At 44.5% G+C, this 19,047-nt stretch overlaps 1 protein-coding gene across 1 annotated transcript in view; it reads right to left on the bottom strand.

Annotated features, from left to right (window-relative positions):
- The window catches only part of tacr1b (tachykinin receptor 1b), a gene marked incomplete at both ends in the record, with an annotated part of 19,547 nt that extends 803 nt beyond the window's left edge, over window positions 1-18,744 (bottom strand). The window contains 6 exons of the mRNA XM_079256992.1: window positions 3,014-3,110; window positions 3,270-3,466; window positions 3,617-3,767; window positions 10,439-10,633; window positions 13,007-13,182; window positions 18,529-18,744. Coding sequence (XP_079113118.1) covers window positions 3,014-3,110; window positions 3,270-3,466; window positions 3,617-3,767; window positions 10,439-10,633; window positions 13,007-13,182; window positions 18,529-18,744 — 1,032 coding nt within the window. The remainder of the gene's footprint in view (window positions 1-3,013; window positions 3,111-3,269; window positions 3,467-3,616; window positions 3,768-10,438; window positions 10,634-13,006; window positions 13,183-18,528) is intronic.
- Between the last annotated feature and the right edge of the window lie 303 nt (window positions 18,745-19,047).

Raw genomic sequence — 19,047 nt, forward strand, 5'->3', positions numbered from 1 at the left:
CACCCTGTCTCTTCTCTGAGTTCTCATCAGCTAGTAAAAGTCTGTTTAATGTTGACTCTTGTCTCATCTTTTGCTCCTTCCCTTTCTTTATTTTCTCTCTTACCCCAATAATATCTTACTGGGTTTCCACGCTGGGTTTCCAAAACCGACAGATTATGTAAAGCAAAACCCAGCTGTCACTTACTGCCCCATGCAGGAAAAAACAAAACATGTGGTGTGGTTTCTCAGCCTCAGGATGCTGCAGGGCGATGGCAGCTACAGGAATGTACATGTTGAATGTCCCACTTTCAAAGCAGGAAAGTTATGTTGATTTTAAAAAATAAAGAGAAATGCATGAAAATAAATTCACTCTTACAAAAAGAAGGAACAAAACGCTTGTTTTAGTTAACATTTCCATCTGCATCCATCTCAGCTCAGTTTCGAGAGAAAGAATTGTGGTTTTTAACAAATGCAGACTGGTTTCTCTGCAGTCCTAAAAGCAGCTTCACCCTCAGAGACTGCGCTACAAGGGGGTTGATTTCTGATGAGCTCAAAGTTAACTCAAGCTGAGAAGAAATCAGAACTGATTTCACCACAAAGAGGACAAATCATCTAAATAACAAAGAGGCATCTTTAAAAAGCTCAGGCAGCAGCTGCACAGGACAGTCTTCATCATTTCAGCACTTTTTTTCCTTTATTAAACGTCACCTCAAAGCAGAGCTCAGTCCACTTTGGCCTCAGTGTCTTCTACGCTACAAACTGCACCAACACCACCAGGGTCAACCCACAGCACTGTTTGGTCCACTTTAAGGGAATTCTGGTCTGCTTCTTGGGATAGTCTGGTCCATTTAGAGCAGTAAGAATGCACATTCAGACTGATTCTGACCAGAGAAGGAAACTCTGGTCAGCTTAAACCCCGGGGGTCTCAGTCTGCTCGCAAGTTGACTTTCGTCTGGTGCGCTGACACGACTGGCCTTTTTCCACCAGCAGCTACCAAGCCCAGCCTGACGCCACTCCTCCTGGTTCATGGTGTTTCCATCATGATCGAGTTGTCACATTTTTAGCACCTAATCCATTGGGGTTAAGATGGTTCGGAGTCAGGCAGAAAATGCAACGTATACAGTTTGCAGGACACTAGTGGCCAGAATTTTGCAACTCCAGATAACAACTTTGGGTCATTGACAACGGGTCATGGAATATTTTCCTTGTTACAAGCCATAGACCAAGCAGCGTGTGTTACAAAAAGAAATGCCTTCACAATACTTACAAGCCGCGTTGCTATGGCAACCCCGGCCACACTGAGGACGCCAGGTATTGTGTTATTGGCTGAAATGGGGTAGGGATGGGTAGGCGCTGGTGGAAAAGAGGGCCAGGAGTGAACCAAAGAGAGGAAGTGAAGTACAACGTGCTGGAAAGCTCGCTGTCTCTCCTGCTGCTCGTACTGGACAGATTCTTGTGAAAATTGCACAACGTTTGAACAAGTAAGTAAAAACAAAAACCCAAAGACTGCTTAAACTTTGTGTTGCTCTATTGTTTACTTGCAGTTAACAAGTCATTTTCAGCCCTGGGTGATCAGGGAGTAAGATTTTCTTCTTTTTTCTTGATGGTCAGCAGTTTGTTCAGAGAACACCGCCCCCTACTGAACAGTTGTTGTAACTGTGTCACACGGTCGAAGCGGATTGGTCAGCGTGCAGCGTGGGAGCAAACCAAACCAAGTGAAGGTGCAAAAACGTTCGTAATTCCCCCCAATTCTCTGACCATTTCCACCAGACTACACTGGTGTGTGCCTTACACTTTGAGAGCAAGTAAGTTCTGGGAACTAAAGACACACTGCAGAACTTTTGCCATTTTCCCGTCATGCGCCCCCTATCGACGGTTAACTCAGCATCCATCCTGCATCCTACCTGACATGTTAGCTCTCTCCAGCCTGTGGAAAACTATCATACGATGGCTTTGTTTTGTTGCTTTCTCACGTTTAATCTTCTTGCATTTCTTCACTGAATCAGCGACGTTGCGTGTTAAAAATAGCCAGTTCCTTATTTTATGGTGAAGCGAAAGGGTTCTGGATGTAAAAGTTGTACAGTGTCGCTTTCTCAGCCAGGACACTGCTGGGCAGCATCGGCTCCAGAAATGCACATGATAGATGTCACTGTGTCCTTGTACAAGTCTGGGATGTGGAGTTTTAGGGTCAGAAAGTTACATAACACATCTTTAAAGAAAACACAAAAAACAAAACAAAAAAAACCTGTGTTTTGCACAAGACTGTATCATCATCTTCAAAACGTCGCTGGGGGCGGGCCCTGATGGTTAAGGGCTTAAACCAACAATCTGTTCATGAGTCAACACATGATCACCAGCCTGATGAAGGCTGCAGCACTGATGGTAAATACACTGCAAAAACTCAGCCTTAAAAAACAAGAAAAAAATTTTACAAAAATGAGGTAAATGTTGCTTAAAATAAGATACATCATCTGCCAACAGAACAAGAAAATTTGGCTTGTCAAGACTTCCCAAAACAAGTAAAAAATACTCTTAAAACAAGAGGAATTCATTGGCATAAAAACTAAGAATTAACCTACCTTAAAAAAAAAAAGCATATGTGTACTCAATTTAAGATTTTTAATCTTACTTAGATTTCAGTTTTTGCAGTGTAAGTCAGGACAAATGAGAAACTGTACAATCCCCGAGCCTTTAAGAGGTCTGGACCAACATCTGTAAGATTGTGTTGGCTTTTTGTTATTATTACATGATTCAAAATTCCTTCTAAGTAGACTTTGCTGAAAGGATCTGTCACTGAAACGCTTCCAGCTCTGTTGTCGCTTTATTGTCTTCATTTACAACTAATGAGCCAAGAGACCAAAGAAGAGTAAAAATGTTCCTTTTTTTTCACATGAATAAATCCAGTGAGTTCAGTCGATCCGTGTTTAAAGTTTCGGCACATCGGATCACTGTTTGGTATGTAAGGCTGGCATCAGCAGTAGATGAGGTGAGACCGGTTTGTTGTCATCTTTATCTCTGTATTTCTAACACACACCTGGGTTTGCAGGTAACGGGGAGATTTGAGCTCCAGCTCCTCTTTGGCGACGGTGGGAGCACAGCAACAAAACGCCTGCTGGAAACCTGCCCTGAACCTGCCGAGGAGAAGATAGATATTCCACAGCAGGATGGATTTAACAGGCAGAAAGGATTATACTCACAAATACAGATTACAACCAACACAAATGAAAGAGAAACAGATAAACACCCAGGCTGGCCATTTTGACAGGAAGCAGTTGATCTAGGTGACCCACCTGCTGTTGAGGCAGTAGTAGATGATGGGGTTGTACATGGTGGAGCTCATGGCCAGCCACATGACGGCCAGGTACACCTGCTGCATGTAGCGGTGTTCAAACAGCTCGGGGAAGAACTGGTGCAGTAGGAAGTAGATATGATAGGGTAGCCAGCAGACAGCGAACGTGCACACCACCACGATCATCATCTTCACCACCTGCCACAGAACAACACAGGAGCGAGGCTGTGCAGCAGCTTTAAAAACTAATCTTTCTGTTGTTTTGTTTTTACATGGGGGGGTTAAAATGCCATCAAGTTAAATAGAAGTGAAGATTCTGGACGGAGGAGGTGTGCTTGTGTTTGTCACCTTGCGTTTGGAGATGAGCTGCTCTTTGTAGTGTTCAGACGAGTCTCCAGGTATCTCACTCGCCCAGAGTGTGACGCCCACGGTCGTGTAGGCCCATCCCATAATGCACAGGGGCAGGACGTAGATTAGCAACGTCTCACAAATGTAGTAGCTGCAGCAAGAACACACACAAATAACACGCTGATGTAATAAATACTGAACCTGGGAAAAGCAAAACTAAATGTGGAACACATCCGCATGTCTGAGTTTCTGCAGCTTTTCTCGGTGAAAGGATGTCTCAAAGCACAAAAACAAAATCCACAAGCAAAGAAATAGTATGATAGACATCACAAGAAAACATGAAAAAGTCAGAAAAAGAACTAACTTTTAAAAAGTACAACAGCAAACTAACATGATTTAGGATTTAGGAAACACACCGGGGTACTCTGACTGTTTCTGATCCTCCAGAAGGGTTTGGGTACATTTGCATAAACAAACACAGATTATTCTTTCCATTTTGCACACATGCATGCTCCCACAGTTACCACACTGTCCTGCAGGTTTAATCACTAATAGCTACACTCAAGGTTTCATATACTTGTTAACTTCACTTGGTTGTTTCTGCTGGCGTTTGTCTGTCTGTCTGTCTGTTAGCAACATGCAAAAACTCATTCATACATTATCCTAACTGCTTAGTCTGATGAAGGGTCGCGGCGAAGCTGGAGCCTATCCCAGCAGTCTTTGGGCGAAAGGCAGGGTACACCATGAACAGCTCACCAGTCCATCGCAGGGCCACGCAGAAACAAACAACCACTCACTCTTATGGGCAATTTAGAGTAACCAATCAACCTAACATGCATGTGTTTGGATGGTGGGAGGAAGCCGGAGAACCCGGAGAGAACCCACGCATACACGGGGAGAACATGCAAACTCCACACAGAAAGGTCACTGTCCAAACCCCGCCCCAACCGAGGGTTGAATCAGCAACCTTCTAGCTGTGAGGACACAGTGCTGACCACCTGTGGTAAACTACTGGATGGATTTTCATGATTTTGTTCTGAAACAGGTCCTGGACTAACGTGGATTTCGTTAAATGTTAGGAATGATGAGGATGCAGGAATGTTGTAAAGGATTCTTCCTCATTGTGAGATAGAACCATTTTCAGTATATCTGCATATAATTCCACAATAAATGGTGAGAAAATCCAGGAAAAGTTCCCAACAAGTTTTCCAAGATATCAAAAATATGTGGAGCATACAACCATCCAAACAGGAACAACCTTCTGGATACTACCATCCAAACAGGAACAACCTTCTGGATACTACCATCCAAACAGGAACAACCTTGTGGATACTACCATCCAAACAGGAACAACCTTCTGGATACGACCATCCAGAACTGGAAAAACGTTCCAGATACTACCATCCAGAACAGGAACAACATTCTGTATACTACCATCCACAACAGGAACAGCGTTCTGGACACTACCGTTCAGAACAGGAACAGTATTCTGGATACTACCATCCACAACAGGAACAGTATTCTGGATACTACCATCCAGAACAGGAACAGCATTCTGGATACTACCGTCCACAACAGGAACAGTATTCTGGATACTACCATCCAGAACAGGAACAGTATTCTGGATACTACCATCCAGAACAGGAACAGCATTCTGGATACTACCGTCCACAACAGGAACAGTATTCTGGATACTACCATCCAGAACAGGAACAGCATTCTGGATACTACCATCCAGAACAGGAACAGCGTTCTGGATACTACCGTCCAGAACAGGAACAGCGTTCTGGATACTACCGTCCAGAACAGGAACAGCGTTCTGGATACTACCGTCCAGAACAGGAACAGCATTCTGGATACCACCGTCCAGAACAGGAACAGCATTCTGGATACTACCGTCGAGAACAGGAACAGCGTTCTGGATACTACCGTCCAGAACAGGAACAGCGTTCTGGATACTACCGTCCAGAACAGGAACAGCGTTCTGGATACCACCGTCCAGAACAGGAACAGCATTCTGGATACTACCGTCGAGAACAGGAACAGCGTTCTGGATACTACCGTCGAGAACAGGAACAGCGTTCTGGATACTAATATCCAGAACAGGAACAGCGTTTTGAAAACTACCATCCAGAACAGGAACAGCGTTTGTGATACTACCGTCCAGAACAGTAACAGCGTTCTGGATACTACCATCAAGAACAGGAACAGCGTTCTGGATACTACCATCCAGAACAGGAAAAGCGTTCTGGATACTACCGTCCAGAACAGGAACAGCGTTCTGGATACTACCGTCCAGAACAGTAACAGCGTTCTGGATACTACCGTCCAGAACAGTAACAGCGTTCTGGATACTACCGTCCAGAACAGGAACAGCGTTCTGGATACTACCATCCAGAACAGGAACAGCGTTTTGAAAACTACCATCCAGAACAGGAACAGCCTTCTGGATACTACCATCCAGAACAGGAACAACATTCTGGACACTACCATCCAGAACAGGAACAGTGTTCTGGATACTACCATCCAAACAGGAACAGTGTTCTGGATACTACCATCCAAACAGGAACAGTGTTCTGGATACTACCATCCAGAACAGGAAAAGCGTTCTGGATACTACCATCCAGAACAGGAACAGCGTTTTGAAAACTACCATCCAGAACAGGAACAACCTTCTGTATACTACTATCCACAACAGGAACAGTATTCTGGGTACTACCATCCAGAACAGGAACAGCGTTCTGGATACTACCATCCAGAACAGGAACAGCGTTCTGGATACTACCATCCAGAACAGGAACAGCGTTCTGGATACTACCATCCAAAACAGGAACAGCGTTCTGGACACTACCATCCAGAACAGGAACAATGTTCTAAATATTACCATCCAGAACAGGAATAACATTCTGGACACAACTATCCAGAACACAAACAATGTTCTAAATATTACCATCCAGGACAGGAACAACGTTTTGGATACTACCATCCAGAACAGGAACAACGTTCTAGACACAACTATCCAGAACACAAACAATGTTCTAAATATTACCATCCAGAACAGGAACAACATTCTGTATACTATCATTCACAACAGGAACAGCGTTCTGGATCCTACCATCCAGAACAGGAACAGCGTTGTGGACACTACCAAATTTTGGGATCTTTGGATTTCTCACTATCCCAAGAGAACAAATTTATAACATAAATATGTCACAAACAATAACAACATAATTAAGACTTTGTGGATTGAATATCAATGAATCTGCGAATCTTATGGCGTATCCATATAAAATGAATGTAGGACTAGAATATCAGCTGGAAATCACAGTGTGGTGAAAATGAGCTGCTTGGTGGAGGTCTGCGCTCTCAGAGAACAGAGAGCTGATTTCTGATTATTGTTGTCTGCTCTGCCATCTTACAGAGGCCGTCGGATACTTCTGTTTCCTCACCGGTGTAGCAGCTGTTCTTCTGGTTCCTCTGTTTGTGCTCAGCAGCTTGTTTTCTGTCTCATGGATCTATGTCTCCTTTTTCTTCTCCTTCTTCCTCACTCTGCTCGTTTCCTCTGTCAGTTCCAGCATTGACATATAGCTTTGTGACAACCCAGACAAAGAACAAAAACCAAATTTGTTTGGTTCAACATGGCAGCCATGCCGTCATTCTGCTGCTGTGATGTTGGTCTACCGTAACTGTCAGGATCTGACGGCTTTTCTTTGGGTTTTTCTTTAGTTTCTCTGTTCTTGGTTTTTACAGCTGTAACTCAGGAGGAAGAGACGCTTTCTGCCACCTGGAAAGGTACTGAAGCTAGCCTTCCTCTGACAACACGCTGAAGTGTCGAACTGTCCTGCATGAGGAGCATCTCTCTTTCTGTCCAGACTGTTGTCGCTCTTCTCAGGAGGATGGATGATTCCCATTTGGAAAGAAAACTCTGCCTGGTCAGTAAAGATTTTACAGTTCTTGGAGCTAAATCTTCACCTGGAATCTTGCATGTTGCCTCATCTCTGCAGACCATCTCAACCCCATCAATACCAGTCCCAGAGTAGTAATTTCCTCTCCTGTAAATAATTCTTTTGGAGTTTTTTCCCAATGTTTCAAACACATCAAATTTAAAATATACAACACAGAAAAGATTTTAGAAAATGACTTGCAGGCACTCACATTCATCTGTTTGCTGCTCACAAACTCCTCTAAAAGAGTGAAATGTAAAATGTAAAGGTGGACTTCTCCACATCCTACATTTTAGTTGTTTCCTCTTTTGAAGCAGTTTGTTCCCATCTGAGATTTTCCACCAGCCTTCATCATCTTTTCCACTTCCAGCCTCTGGCTCGCTCTGCGTGCCACCAGGAGTGGGTAAACCTGCTGCATTTGCAGCTAATGCGATGACATTAGCTGGACCAACAGGGACCAGAGGCAGCATGGATGAGTAAACTTTCCATTTGATTCAGCTAATCCTGAGCTAACTTATACAACAGTCCTGTTTCACATACTTCATTATATTCATACTAAAAATACAAATAATAATTTGCACAGAATTTGTTTCATACATATCATAGAACTAAACATTTTAATGGATGATGTGGGATTAAAGAAGAACTCCAAGAGGAGTGGTGAGTCAACGCTCTTATGGATATGTGTATATGTATATCAGCGATGGTTCATGAAGAAGAGGAAGTCAGCATGCAGGAGTGGCCATAAATGGAGCAAATAGAAGGCAAAGTGAGCCCCACCCTGGTGAATTAGTTCATTCCACTGAGTCACTGTCAGTGAGAAAACATTAGCTGGAAGACTTGTTGATCCTAGAAATGAAGGATTGAGTGTTGTGTTGAATGTCCTGCGTCCTGTGAGATGACTACCTGCACGCTTCCAGAGCTGTGCAGAACTCCTGAGCCGCCTCCAGATCTTTCCACTTAAACACAGAATAAGTTCAGAGATTCATTAAAGTGTGAAAATAATAATAAATGCACAGGTTTTAAATTCAAAATGAGACTGAAAGTGAACATTTGGTTTGTGCTACATCACTCTTCATCAGTCTGAACCCTCTTGGAGACCAGGGGGTCTTTAAAACCAGTTCTCCAGACTTCCTCGAGGACTTTCCAAAGCTCTACTATGGATGTTTTGTTCGGTTCTGCCTCGATGATCTCAGATTCCTTTAGCTCTGGGTTCTTCCATCAGACCTGATCTTCAGTCCAGTTCTTGTGTCATGTGACATTCCTCGGCCTTTTCTTCCTGCTTCCCTTACATTCGAATGCCATGTTTCCATGGAGACCATGTCTGATTAGGCTTCAGGCAACATGTGATGGATCGGCTGCAGGTCCAGTTTGATCTCTCAGGTCCCGTTTCAGGTCTCTGCTGGATTTGTTCCTTTTTCTTCAGGACATCACTTTCAGATTGTGTTTATCTGCTGGAGACGTTTTTTTTTTTATTCGTCCTGGCACGTCTTCTTTTGTCCTCTGCTTGTCCAGTTTCCTCAGACACACGGCTGTAGCAAGCTCTCAGCTACCAGCTCTCTGGGAACGACCTTGTTGCAGATAAAATCCTGGGTTCTGTCTGTCAAACTGTCTGATTTTTGCTGTTTTTAGATGCAAGTAAAGAAAAACGGGAACAAACATTGTGTCTTTGTGGCAGAACCTAAAGATCCAGTTTAAACTGGTTCTTTGCTGAGTTGTCTGCAATGTGTCAAAACATTTGTCAGTGGATTTACAAAGAAACACAACTGAACTGAAAGTGTGTGAAAACGATGAAACTTTTGAACAAAAAACTCTGAAAAAGCTTCAGGAATGTCAAATTATTGATAAATCCCATTTGAAAAAGTGAAAGTTTTGATCTGATCGGCACTTTGCACGTCGCCGTGTGGTCAAGCTGATCCCTCATCGCTTTCTTTAACACACGGAAACCAAATCTGCTGCAACAGAGGAAGTTTCTTGCTATCAGCAGAAATGAAAATTTTCTTCTTTTAGCTTCACAGATATCCTGATGGAAATCTTCCAAACCGGAACCTTCCTCTGAGACAGAATCAGCCTGAACAGGAATCGTTTACTTTAATAAATATTCCACTAGATGTTGTGTAGATGTTTAAGTCTGACTGACTGCAGTGGCTCTGGTCCGGGCCGCTTGCTGCAGGGATTTACCAGGGGAAAATTTCTTTCATCAGGCGAACCCGACGCCACCGCAGGAAACACAGAAAGCATCTAATAATAATAATACTTAACTGGTTGTGACACGCTGAACATCAAATGCCTGAAATATGACTTTTAAAATAACTTTCTGTTCAAATGAAAAGGATTATCCACACAGAAGCTTAACTTCCCAAGTTTATTTACAAGGAGTGGGTGATTATTAATGAGCATGAATCTCCTGGTGAGCATGCATGACGGACAACTCAGCTGGGTGCAGCTTTAAGGAAGGAGTGGAATATTTTTAGGAAGAAGCAGCAACGGCTGTCGGAGTCTCCTCTGACTGAGATGCTGCTGAAACCTGCTACTTCTTTCCTCCATTTCTGTCCATGTGCAGATCATCATCGTGTTCATCTGAGTTGCAGCGGAGGTGGAAAGTTTAGCTTCATCACAAGCCATCTTTTCAAGCAGCAATCTCCTCCAGGAGCTTGTTTTTAAAGACTTTTTTTACATTATTCATTCTGCAGCAACTGCTGGAAGCGTGGCCGCAGGCTCTCTGCCAAATACCAGATTGTAAATGATGCAAATTTCCTTACATTACATCTTTAAAGTAAATGACGTGATGCAGAACCAGAGTGTGAATCTGAAAGGAGAGGAACCTGCAGTTGCAGCCAGACGTCTTTAGTAACAGGTAGAACTGAATCGTACTCACATCTTTTTAAAGTCCACTGTGCTGTATTCAGGCCAGTCTATGAAGCAGACCGTGCGTCCAGGCAGCAGCGCTGTTGCTGAGTAGTAATACTGAGGGAAAGCCAGAAGCAGAGCCAGGATCCAGATCACACCAATCACCATGCGGGTCTCTGTGGAAGACAGCCTCTGCTGCAGGGGGTGGATGATGGCCATGTACCTAACAACCATCACACATGCAGAAATGTCTTCATTTCATTCTTTTTTTTATGCTCATCAACTACAAATTGTGTTTAATTAATATTATTGCCAACAGTTTCTAAAAGGATGCTTTAGCTGGAAGCCTTCCATGATTTCTCTTCATCTCTCAGACTGAAAAGGAACAAACGCTTGATTTGACTCACTTCAAGTGGTTATTAAACAACTTGGCTTCTTCGTTTTCATGGCACAAATGAAGGTGTTTTTATCCTCTTTCGTGTGCAGCATTCAGGGAAGTTATGAAGTAACTTAACTTGTATTTTAGCCTTTAAATTTATTTGAGCTTTTACATTTTACTGTGTTTCAGATACATGAATGTCTTCTGTTGCTCGAGTCTCTGAAAGTCCTTTGGAGTGCAGAATTCCTGGCTGGGGGTGGAATGTCTCTGTTTTCATGTGTTCAACGGTTATCCTTTACATGTACATCGCTATGGCAACCATGTGGTTTTATGATGTGTTATATTAATAAAGTTAATTGGATTGAATTGGTTATTTATTACCTGCAGTTTTGGAGCTTTTAAACATCTTTCTGATCAGCAAGTGTAACATTATTTTATGAAATAACACCAAAAGGTTTGTTCCAGCCACCGACCACCATCTTAAATATGTAGAGGAAACTTTTCATATCTGTTTTTACATTATAAAAGTTTTTTGTCAGATTTGACCCAACTTTGCAAAGCTGATGATCTCAGCTGCAAACAGCTGACTGGATGCTGGTGTTTATCAAGCACCATAACGCCTTACAGAGACTGTTTATTAATCTGTTTAAATCATGTTTAAATATTAAAAAGTAAAAAAAAAAGGCAACTTTTCATGAAAAATCAACATTTCATTGCATCAACCTGCAAAGATCAGCTCAGAACTGATCACACGATGAACTGTTTTAAACCTAAATGTCCAAAATAAGTTTCAGTTGTCATCCATGCATCTATTATCCCAGCATTTACCAGACGAGAGGCAGGGCGCACCCTGGACAGGTTGCCAGGCCATCACAGGGTTTCATTTGCTCCAGATAAACAGAAAATCAGAGTTTAGAGGAAGTTTTACAGTTTAAAATAAAGCTGATCAGATATAATATGAATATGTAATCAGTGGTTTTTATAACTGCTTTTACCGCCTAGAGAAAAGACGTCTTCACGCAGAAAGGCACTGACCGTCACTTTTATGTTATTACCAGAATAACTGTAGGAAACTCAGATGCTGCAGCTTCCAGCGGTGGAATACGGAGGTACATTCTCATAATAAAATCATATTTATAGTAGCTACTGAGTCTGACATTTTCTCCTGTTTCTGCTCAGAACCTGCTGCAGTGCGACGCTGGTGAAGATGCGTCTGACAGGATGGAGAAGGTATGCGAGTAGTTTACACACACAATGCATAGGTGTAAAATAACTCATATCTAACTAGAAACAGCTATTATTGAAACAATAGCAACGGTGAATGCCCATTTATTGAACTATGCTGAATGATTGAAATGAAATTGCATAAGTATAAGAAATTGAAAACAACAAAGCACTTGTGATATTTTTTCTAATTGCCCCACATCAGGATTGAACCCATGAACTTCTGTATTTAAGCACACTGACTTACTCACTACATCACTAGGACTCTTAGTTCCACCTTGGAAAAAGCATTAAAATTTTTTCCAGTTGGGACGGGAACACCTTTTTTTTTTTTCACTTCCAGCAGGGTGTAATTAGCAGGATTCCAGTAAAGATGTGACAGACTTTATTGTTCAATGTGAAAAACTTTGTTTAATGTGTTTAAGATTTATCAAAGTCTTGAAATGTTGCAGGAAGCATTGTTGGAGTCAAACCAGACTTACAAACCGGTGCAGAGCTCCGAAACCCTGTTGAATGCAAAAACTGACCAATCGCTGTGCTGAAGTTTTGCAAAGTCCAAACCGCATTTGGTCGGAAAGACTTTCATCCAATCACAAGGTTGAATTGTTTTTTAATACTTCTAAGATTTGAATCGACAAAAGTCGCAGCACACATCTCCCAAAGGAGCTGCAGGGTTTGAGATGCGAACGATTGAAGTGACCTGAACGGTGCAGGAGGAGTAGCGCGGCAAACTTTGGCAGAATAATAATAAAAATGGCCGAACAGGATCTCAATAATGTGAATGTCCCCATGGTTATTCACATTAATAAGATTTCCTCTATACTACGCTGCTGTTATCTGATGATGTGCATCGCCTGAAGCCACGTTTTCTTATTGTGAGCTCAATATGGGGTGAAGTCGTAAAAATACTGAAGACTCTGCAGCACCTCAATTCACGGTTCGCCTGGAGATACACACTGTGGGTTGATGATGTGGAGCATGCGGGACACACACCTGTCCAGGGCTATGGCTGTCATGGAGTAAATGCTGGCGAATATGGCTGCAATGGGGAAGAAGTTGTGGAAGCGGCAGTAAACCAGACCAAAGTACCACTCGTTGTGAACGGCGTAGGCAAAGTTGATGACCGTGTTGAACGCTGACATGGCCGCCTCAGCAAAGGCCAGGTTCACCTGCAAAGCAACGACAGCAGTAAGAGCATATTTTCTGACACGGGCTGACGTGACGTTATTTAAAATTCAAACCTTCACCAGGTTTATTCCTGCAGGAGATAAAAAAGCATTTTCCTCACGTCAGCAGGAGAAAATTGGGGATTTTCTTCCAGCAGAAACTGAAAATTACGGCGTATTGGTTAAACTAATCACTGCAAGATACATGCAAGACTTTAATATCACATCTGACAAACCAGCCATAATATTCTATTTAAATGCAAAATCACTGGATACACTACGACCTAAAACACTTATTATATGACATTTTCTCTGCAGTTTATAATGACAATTCCCAACAATTTGATGCTTGGATAAATTAAAATGGTTCCAGGTAAAATGCATAATTGCATGGCTATGATTAAACTCAGTCAGGGATTAAACAGACTCCTGTCCTGCAGCAATTTATTATCTTTACAATCCCACTCTCAGTTTAACCTTTTAGAACATCGAGTACATATCAGTTTTACTCCTAACATTGCTGCTGGTGGCAGCATCACCTCCTGTGTAGATATCTGCTAGAAGGCTCAGTAGCGGACTCAGAGGACAGCTGCAGGGATCTGGATGCTCCACAGACTTAACAGGAGTTATATTACAGATCAGTCAAAAGCTTTAAACCTCCAAAAGGTGCAATGGGAGCTCTGTGGAAGGAATCAGTGCATCCTACAAGTCAGGATAGTAAACTAACCACAGGAAGAGGTAGAAAAGTTTCATTTAAACAGAAGCGAGGCAACTGGTTGGGTTCAAAATGTGGAGAAAAATATCCTGTAACTGGTCTGATTTTGTACTGGAAGATACAAACGTGTTGACTGACCCGAGCCCGGCTCCCAACAGAACCGGCTACACATTGTGGTCAGACTTTAAGGATCCAGTCGGCCACCACCACCAGACAGTAAAGTCACTGATCCCCCCCCCCACTGCCACGTCAGGCTTCACATGCTGCACCCCAGAACAACTAGGTCATCTTTCTACAGACCTTCTTTAACCTGTTGCATACATCTCCACTTGCTGGTGCAGATTATTGTTATAAATAAGTTTTATCTCATTTTTAATTTAAACTTTTATTGTTTCTCTGATGTGAAATAGTTATCAGAGCAGCTTATGTGAGCGGGGTCGTTTCATAAACCAACACGGGGATCCAACCTGTTTGACCGACAGGGTGGGGTCCTGCACTGCAGCCATATGGCTGCGGTGTGGACCCCACCCTGTCGGTCTGGGTGTTCCCTGTGTCTGCGTCTCTGTTGGTCATTCCTGGGGCGGCTCCTGACATGGATGGATTCCCCAAATGTCGTTTTTATTTTGGCATTACTGGTCAGAGGAAGGGGTGTGTGTGTGTGTGTGTGTGTTTTTAAGTGTTTGTATTTTTATGTTGTTCAGCACTTTGATGTGCTTTTGTATGAAAAGTGCGATACAAATAAAGTTTGATTTGATTTGAACAACCAGCCGCCTTCTGTCCACCACATTTCTAAAATCTAGCTCTGCCACCGTGGAAAGCCAAGGCCATACGTGGGTTGTTCAAACTACAGAGAGTGGATCAAGTGACCAGAAAAGGCTCGACGTGCAGCTGGAAGCTCGGCTCAAGCAGCTCCATGAACATCAGAAGCACAAAGGCAGCGGTTCTACCGTCACGCTCGAGATGGGACAAGATTCTGTTCAGTTCAGGGATCTGCCTTAGACTGAAGACGCTACCTGGGACTGAAGACGCTACCTGGGACTGAAGACGCTACCTGGGACAGAAGACGCTACCTGGGACTGAAGACGCTACCTGGGACAGAAGACGCTATCTGGGACAGAAGACGCTACCTGGGACTGAAGACGCTATCTGGGACAGAAGAAGCTACCTGGGACTGAAGACGCTACCTGGGACAGAAGACGCTACCTGGGACTGAAGACGCTACCTGGGACTGAAGACGCTACCTGGGACAGAAGATGCTACCTGGGACAGAAGACGCTACCTGGGACAGAAGATGCTACCTGGGACAGAAGACGCTATCTGGGACAGAAGACGCTACCTGGGACTGAAGACGCTACCTGGGACTGAAGACGCTACCTGGGACAGAAGACGCTACCTGGGACTGAAGATGCTACCTGGGACTGAAGACGCTACCTGGGACAGAAGACGCTACCTGGGACTGAAGACGCTACCTGGGACTGAAGACGCTACCTGGGACAGAAGACGCTACCTGGGACAGAAGACGCTACCTGGGACTGAAGACGCTATCTGGGACTGAAGACGCTACCTGGGACAGAAGACGCTACCTGGGACAGAAGACGCTACCTGGGACAGAAGACGCTATCTGGGACAGAAGACGCTACCTGGGACAGAAGACGCTACCTGGGACTGAAGACGCTACCTGGGACAGAAGACGCTATCTGGGACAGAAGACGCTACCTGGGACTGAAGACGCTACCTGGGACAGAAGATGCTACCTGGGACAGAAGATGCTACCTGGGACAGAAGACGCTATCTGGGACTGAAGACGCTACCTGGGACAGAAGACGCTACCTGGGACAGAAGATGCTACCTGGGACAGAAGACGCTACCTGGGACAGAAGATGCTACCTGGGACAGAAGACGCTACCTGGGACAGAAGACGCTACCTGGGACAGAAGACGCTACCTGGGACAGAAGACGCTACCTGGGACTGAAGACGCTACCTGGGACTGAAGACGCTATCTGGGACTGAAGACGCTACCTGGGACAGAAGACGCTACCTGGGACAGAAGATGCTACCTGGGACAGAAGACGCTATCTGGGACAGAAGACGCTACCTGGGACAGAAGACGCTACCTGGGACAGAAGACGCTACCTGGGACAGAAGACGCTACCTGGGACAGAAGATGCTACCTGGGACAGAAGACGCTATCTGGTACTGAAGACGCTACCTGGGACAGAAGACGCTACCTGGGACAGAAGACGCTATCTGGGACAGAAGACGCTACCTGGGACAGAAGACGCTACCTGGGACTGAAGACGCTACCTGGGACAGAAGACGCTATCTGGGACAGAAGACGCTACCTGGGACAGAAGACGCTACCTGGGACTGAAGATGCTACCTGGGACTGAAGACGCTACCTGGGACAGAAGACGCTACCTGGGACTGAAGACGCTACCTGGGACAGAAGACGCTACCTGGGACTGAAGACGCTACCTGGGACTGAAGACGCTACCTGGGACAGAAGATGCTACCTGGGACAGAAGACGCTACCTGGGACAGAAGACGCTACCTGGGACTGAAGACGCTATCTGGGACTGAAGACGCTACCTGGGACAGAAGACGCTACCTGGGACAGAAGACGCTACCTGGGACAGAAGACGCTACCTGGGACTGAAGACGCTACCTGGGACAGAAGACACTACCTGGGACAGAAGACGCTACCTGGGACTGAAGACGCTACCTGGGACTGAAGACGCTACCTGGGACAGAAGACGCTATCTGGGACAGAAGACGCTACCTGGGACTGAAGACGCTACCTGGGACAGAAGATGCTACCTGGGACAGAAGACGCTACCTGGGACAGAAGACGCTACCTGGGACTGAAGACGCTACCTGGGACAGAAGACGCTACCTGGGACAGAAGACGCTACCTGGGACAGAAGATGCTATCTGGGACTGAAGACGCTACCTGGGACAGAAGACGCTACCTGGGACAGAAGACGCTACCTGGGACAGAAGACGCTACCTGGGACTGAAGACGCTACCTGGGACAGAAGACGCTACCTGGGACAGAAGACGCTACCTGGGACTGAAGACGCTACCTGGGACAGAAGACGCTACCTGGGACTGAAGACGCTACCTGGGACAGAAGACGCTACCTGGGACTGAAGACGCTATCTGGGACTGAAGACGCTACCTGGGACAGAAGACGCTACCTGGGACTGAAGACGCTATCTGGGACTGAAGACGCTACCTGGGACTGAAGACGCTACCTGGGACAGAAGACGCTACCTGGGACTGAAGACGCTACCTGGGACAGAAGACGCTACCTGGGACAGAAGACGCTACCTGGGACTGAAGACGCTACCTGGGACAGAAGACGCTACCTGGGACAGAAGATGCTACCTGGGACTGAAGACGCTACCTGGGACAGAAGACGCTACCTGGGACTGAAGACGCTACCTGGGACAGAAGACGCTACCTGGGACTGAAGACGCTATCTGGGACTGAAGACGCTACCTGGGACAGAAGATGCTACCTGGGACAGAAGACGCTACCTGGGACAGAAGACGCTACCTGGGACAGACTGCATTGACAAGCGATGTGGTTGAAGCAAAGTAAAGGATCCCAAACGGAGAGCCTGGTCAACCATCCAGACATGCTGGTAGAAACATGTGGAACAAGGAGCATTAGGAAAAGTGGTCCCAGAGGGGAAAGACTTGTTAGGAGCTGCAGCAGGTCTCCTTCTGCATGGAACAACTTCAGAACTGTGTTTCAGTAACAGCTCTGGTCCAGATCTTGGAGAAATGATCTGAGCATGAAAACGAACTGCATCACATCTGAAAAGTGACATTTTTAAGTTTAAAACATGATTTCATGCTTTTCTCTGTAAGTTCAGTCCCACAACCTGCTGTCAGAAATGTGAAAATGTCTTTTTAAAGCAAATTATTTGATAATAACTACAATGCCTGAAGCATTAAAATTAATCACATTTTCTTTTTAAATGAAATTCCTCGTATCAAAGAGCTTTTAATTGCAGACTGAGTTGCTTTGATACGGATCTGATGATGCACATTTAAAGCATGTTTGTTTTGTGGATTGGAAGACTTGTGAGGCATCAGATGATTAAATTACTCAAATGACAAAACATTGTAACCAATTTGCATGTAAAAGTGGTTAAATTAACTGTTTCTGTGCAGCAGGATGCTTTTCTTTGTCTCATATGAGCTGGTGATAAATATGTGGATTATAAACTGGTAATTGAATGAAACCGTGACTGTAAAGCATTTTATCGGCTCATCTGTTACTCATTAAATTAACTGATAATATGCTTATAGCTGGCAGTAAATACACACCCAGTTATTTACAGGTTTGTTTTGTAGTTGATTATTTTTTCATAAATTCTCAGAGCTCTTCAGAGCAAAGAGAGGTTTTTATTAAAAGATGTGAGCTCGAGCTGTTTAATGAAAGATTAAAATAACAAATCAATGCTTTTTGGGTTTCAAATACCTGATGTAACCATGGCAACCTCGTCATTTCTCATTTTTTTCTGATATTAAACTTTGTACCTGTCAGTTCAGCTTTTGTTTCCACACAAATCTAACTGTAAGTTTGTCTCCAAACAGATGAAATCCTTCCTTTGGTTACTCACCAGGAAGTAATTGGTCACCGTTCTCATGCGTTTATGGGCCAAAATAATCCAAATGACCACAACGTTGCCGACCACAGACACTGCCACGATGCTGCAGTAAGCGACAGCCCACAGGGTGATCTGCCAGGCCGGCTGGATGAACTGGTTGTAGCCGCCGCTGCAGTTCACGGACACGTTGGTTCCTTTACAGTCGCTGGTGTTGAGGAGCGGCTCCATCTTCTGGCACCAGCCCGGTTTGATGGTAAAAAACAGACTAGAGTCTTGTTACTGGAATGAATCCCTTCCTAAGGGTCAAAAGGAGCGGCGCATGTAAACATGGAAAAGGCGCACATCGATGTTTTTACGCATCGTGAAAGCGCGCGCTGAGGACACCGTGCCAAAGCGCACAGCGGACTTTACCGACACTGACAAGCTTCAGGCTGTTAACCCACCCCTCTCTAGTTGTCACCGCCACTCCCACCCCTATTCCCTCTACACACACACACACACACACACACACACACACACACGGTGGGTTGT

Source organism: Telmatherina bonti (assembly GCF_933228915.1).
Source record: "Telmatherina bonti genome assembly, chromosome: 17".
NCBI classification, from domain to species: Eukaryota; Metazoa; Chordata; class Actinopteri; order Atheriniformes; family Telmatherinidae; genus Telmatherina; species Telmatherina bonti.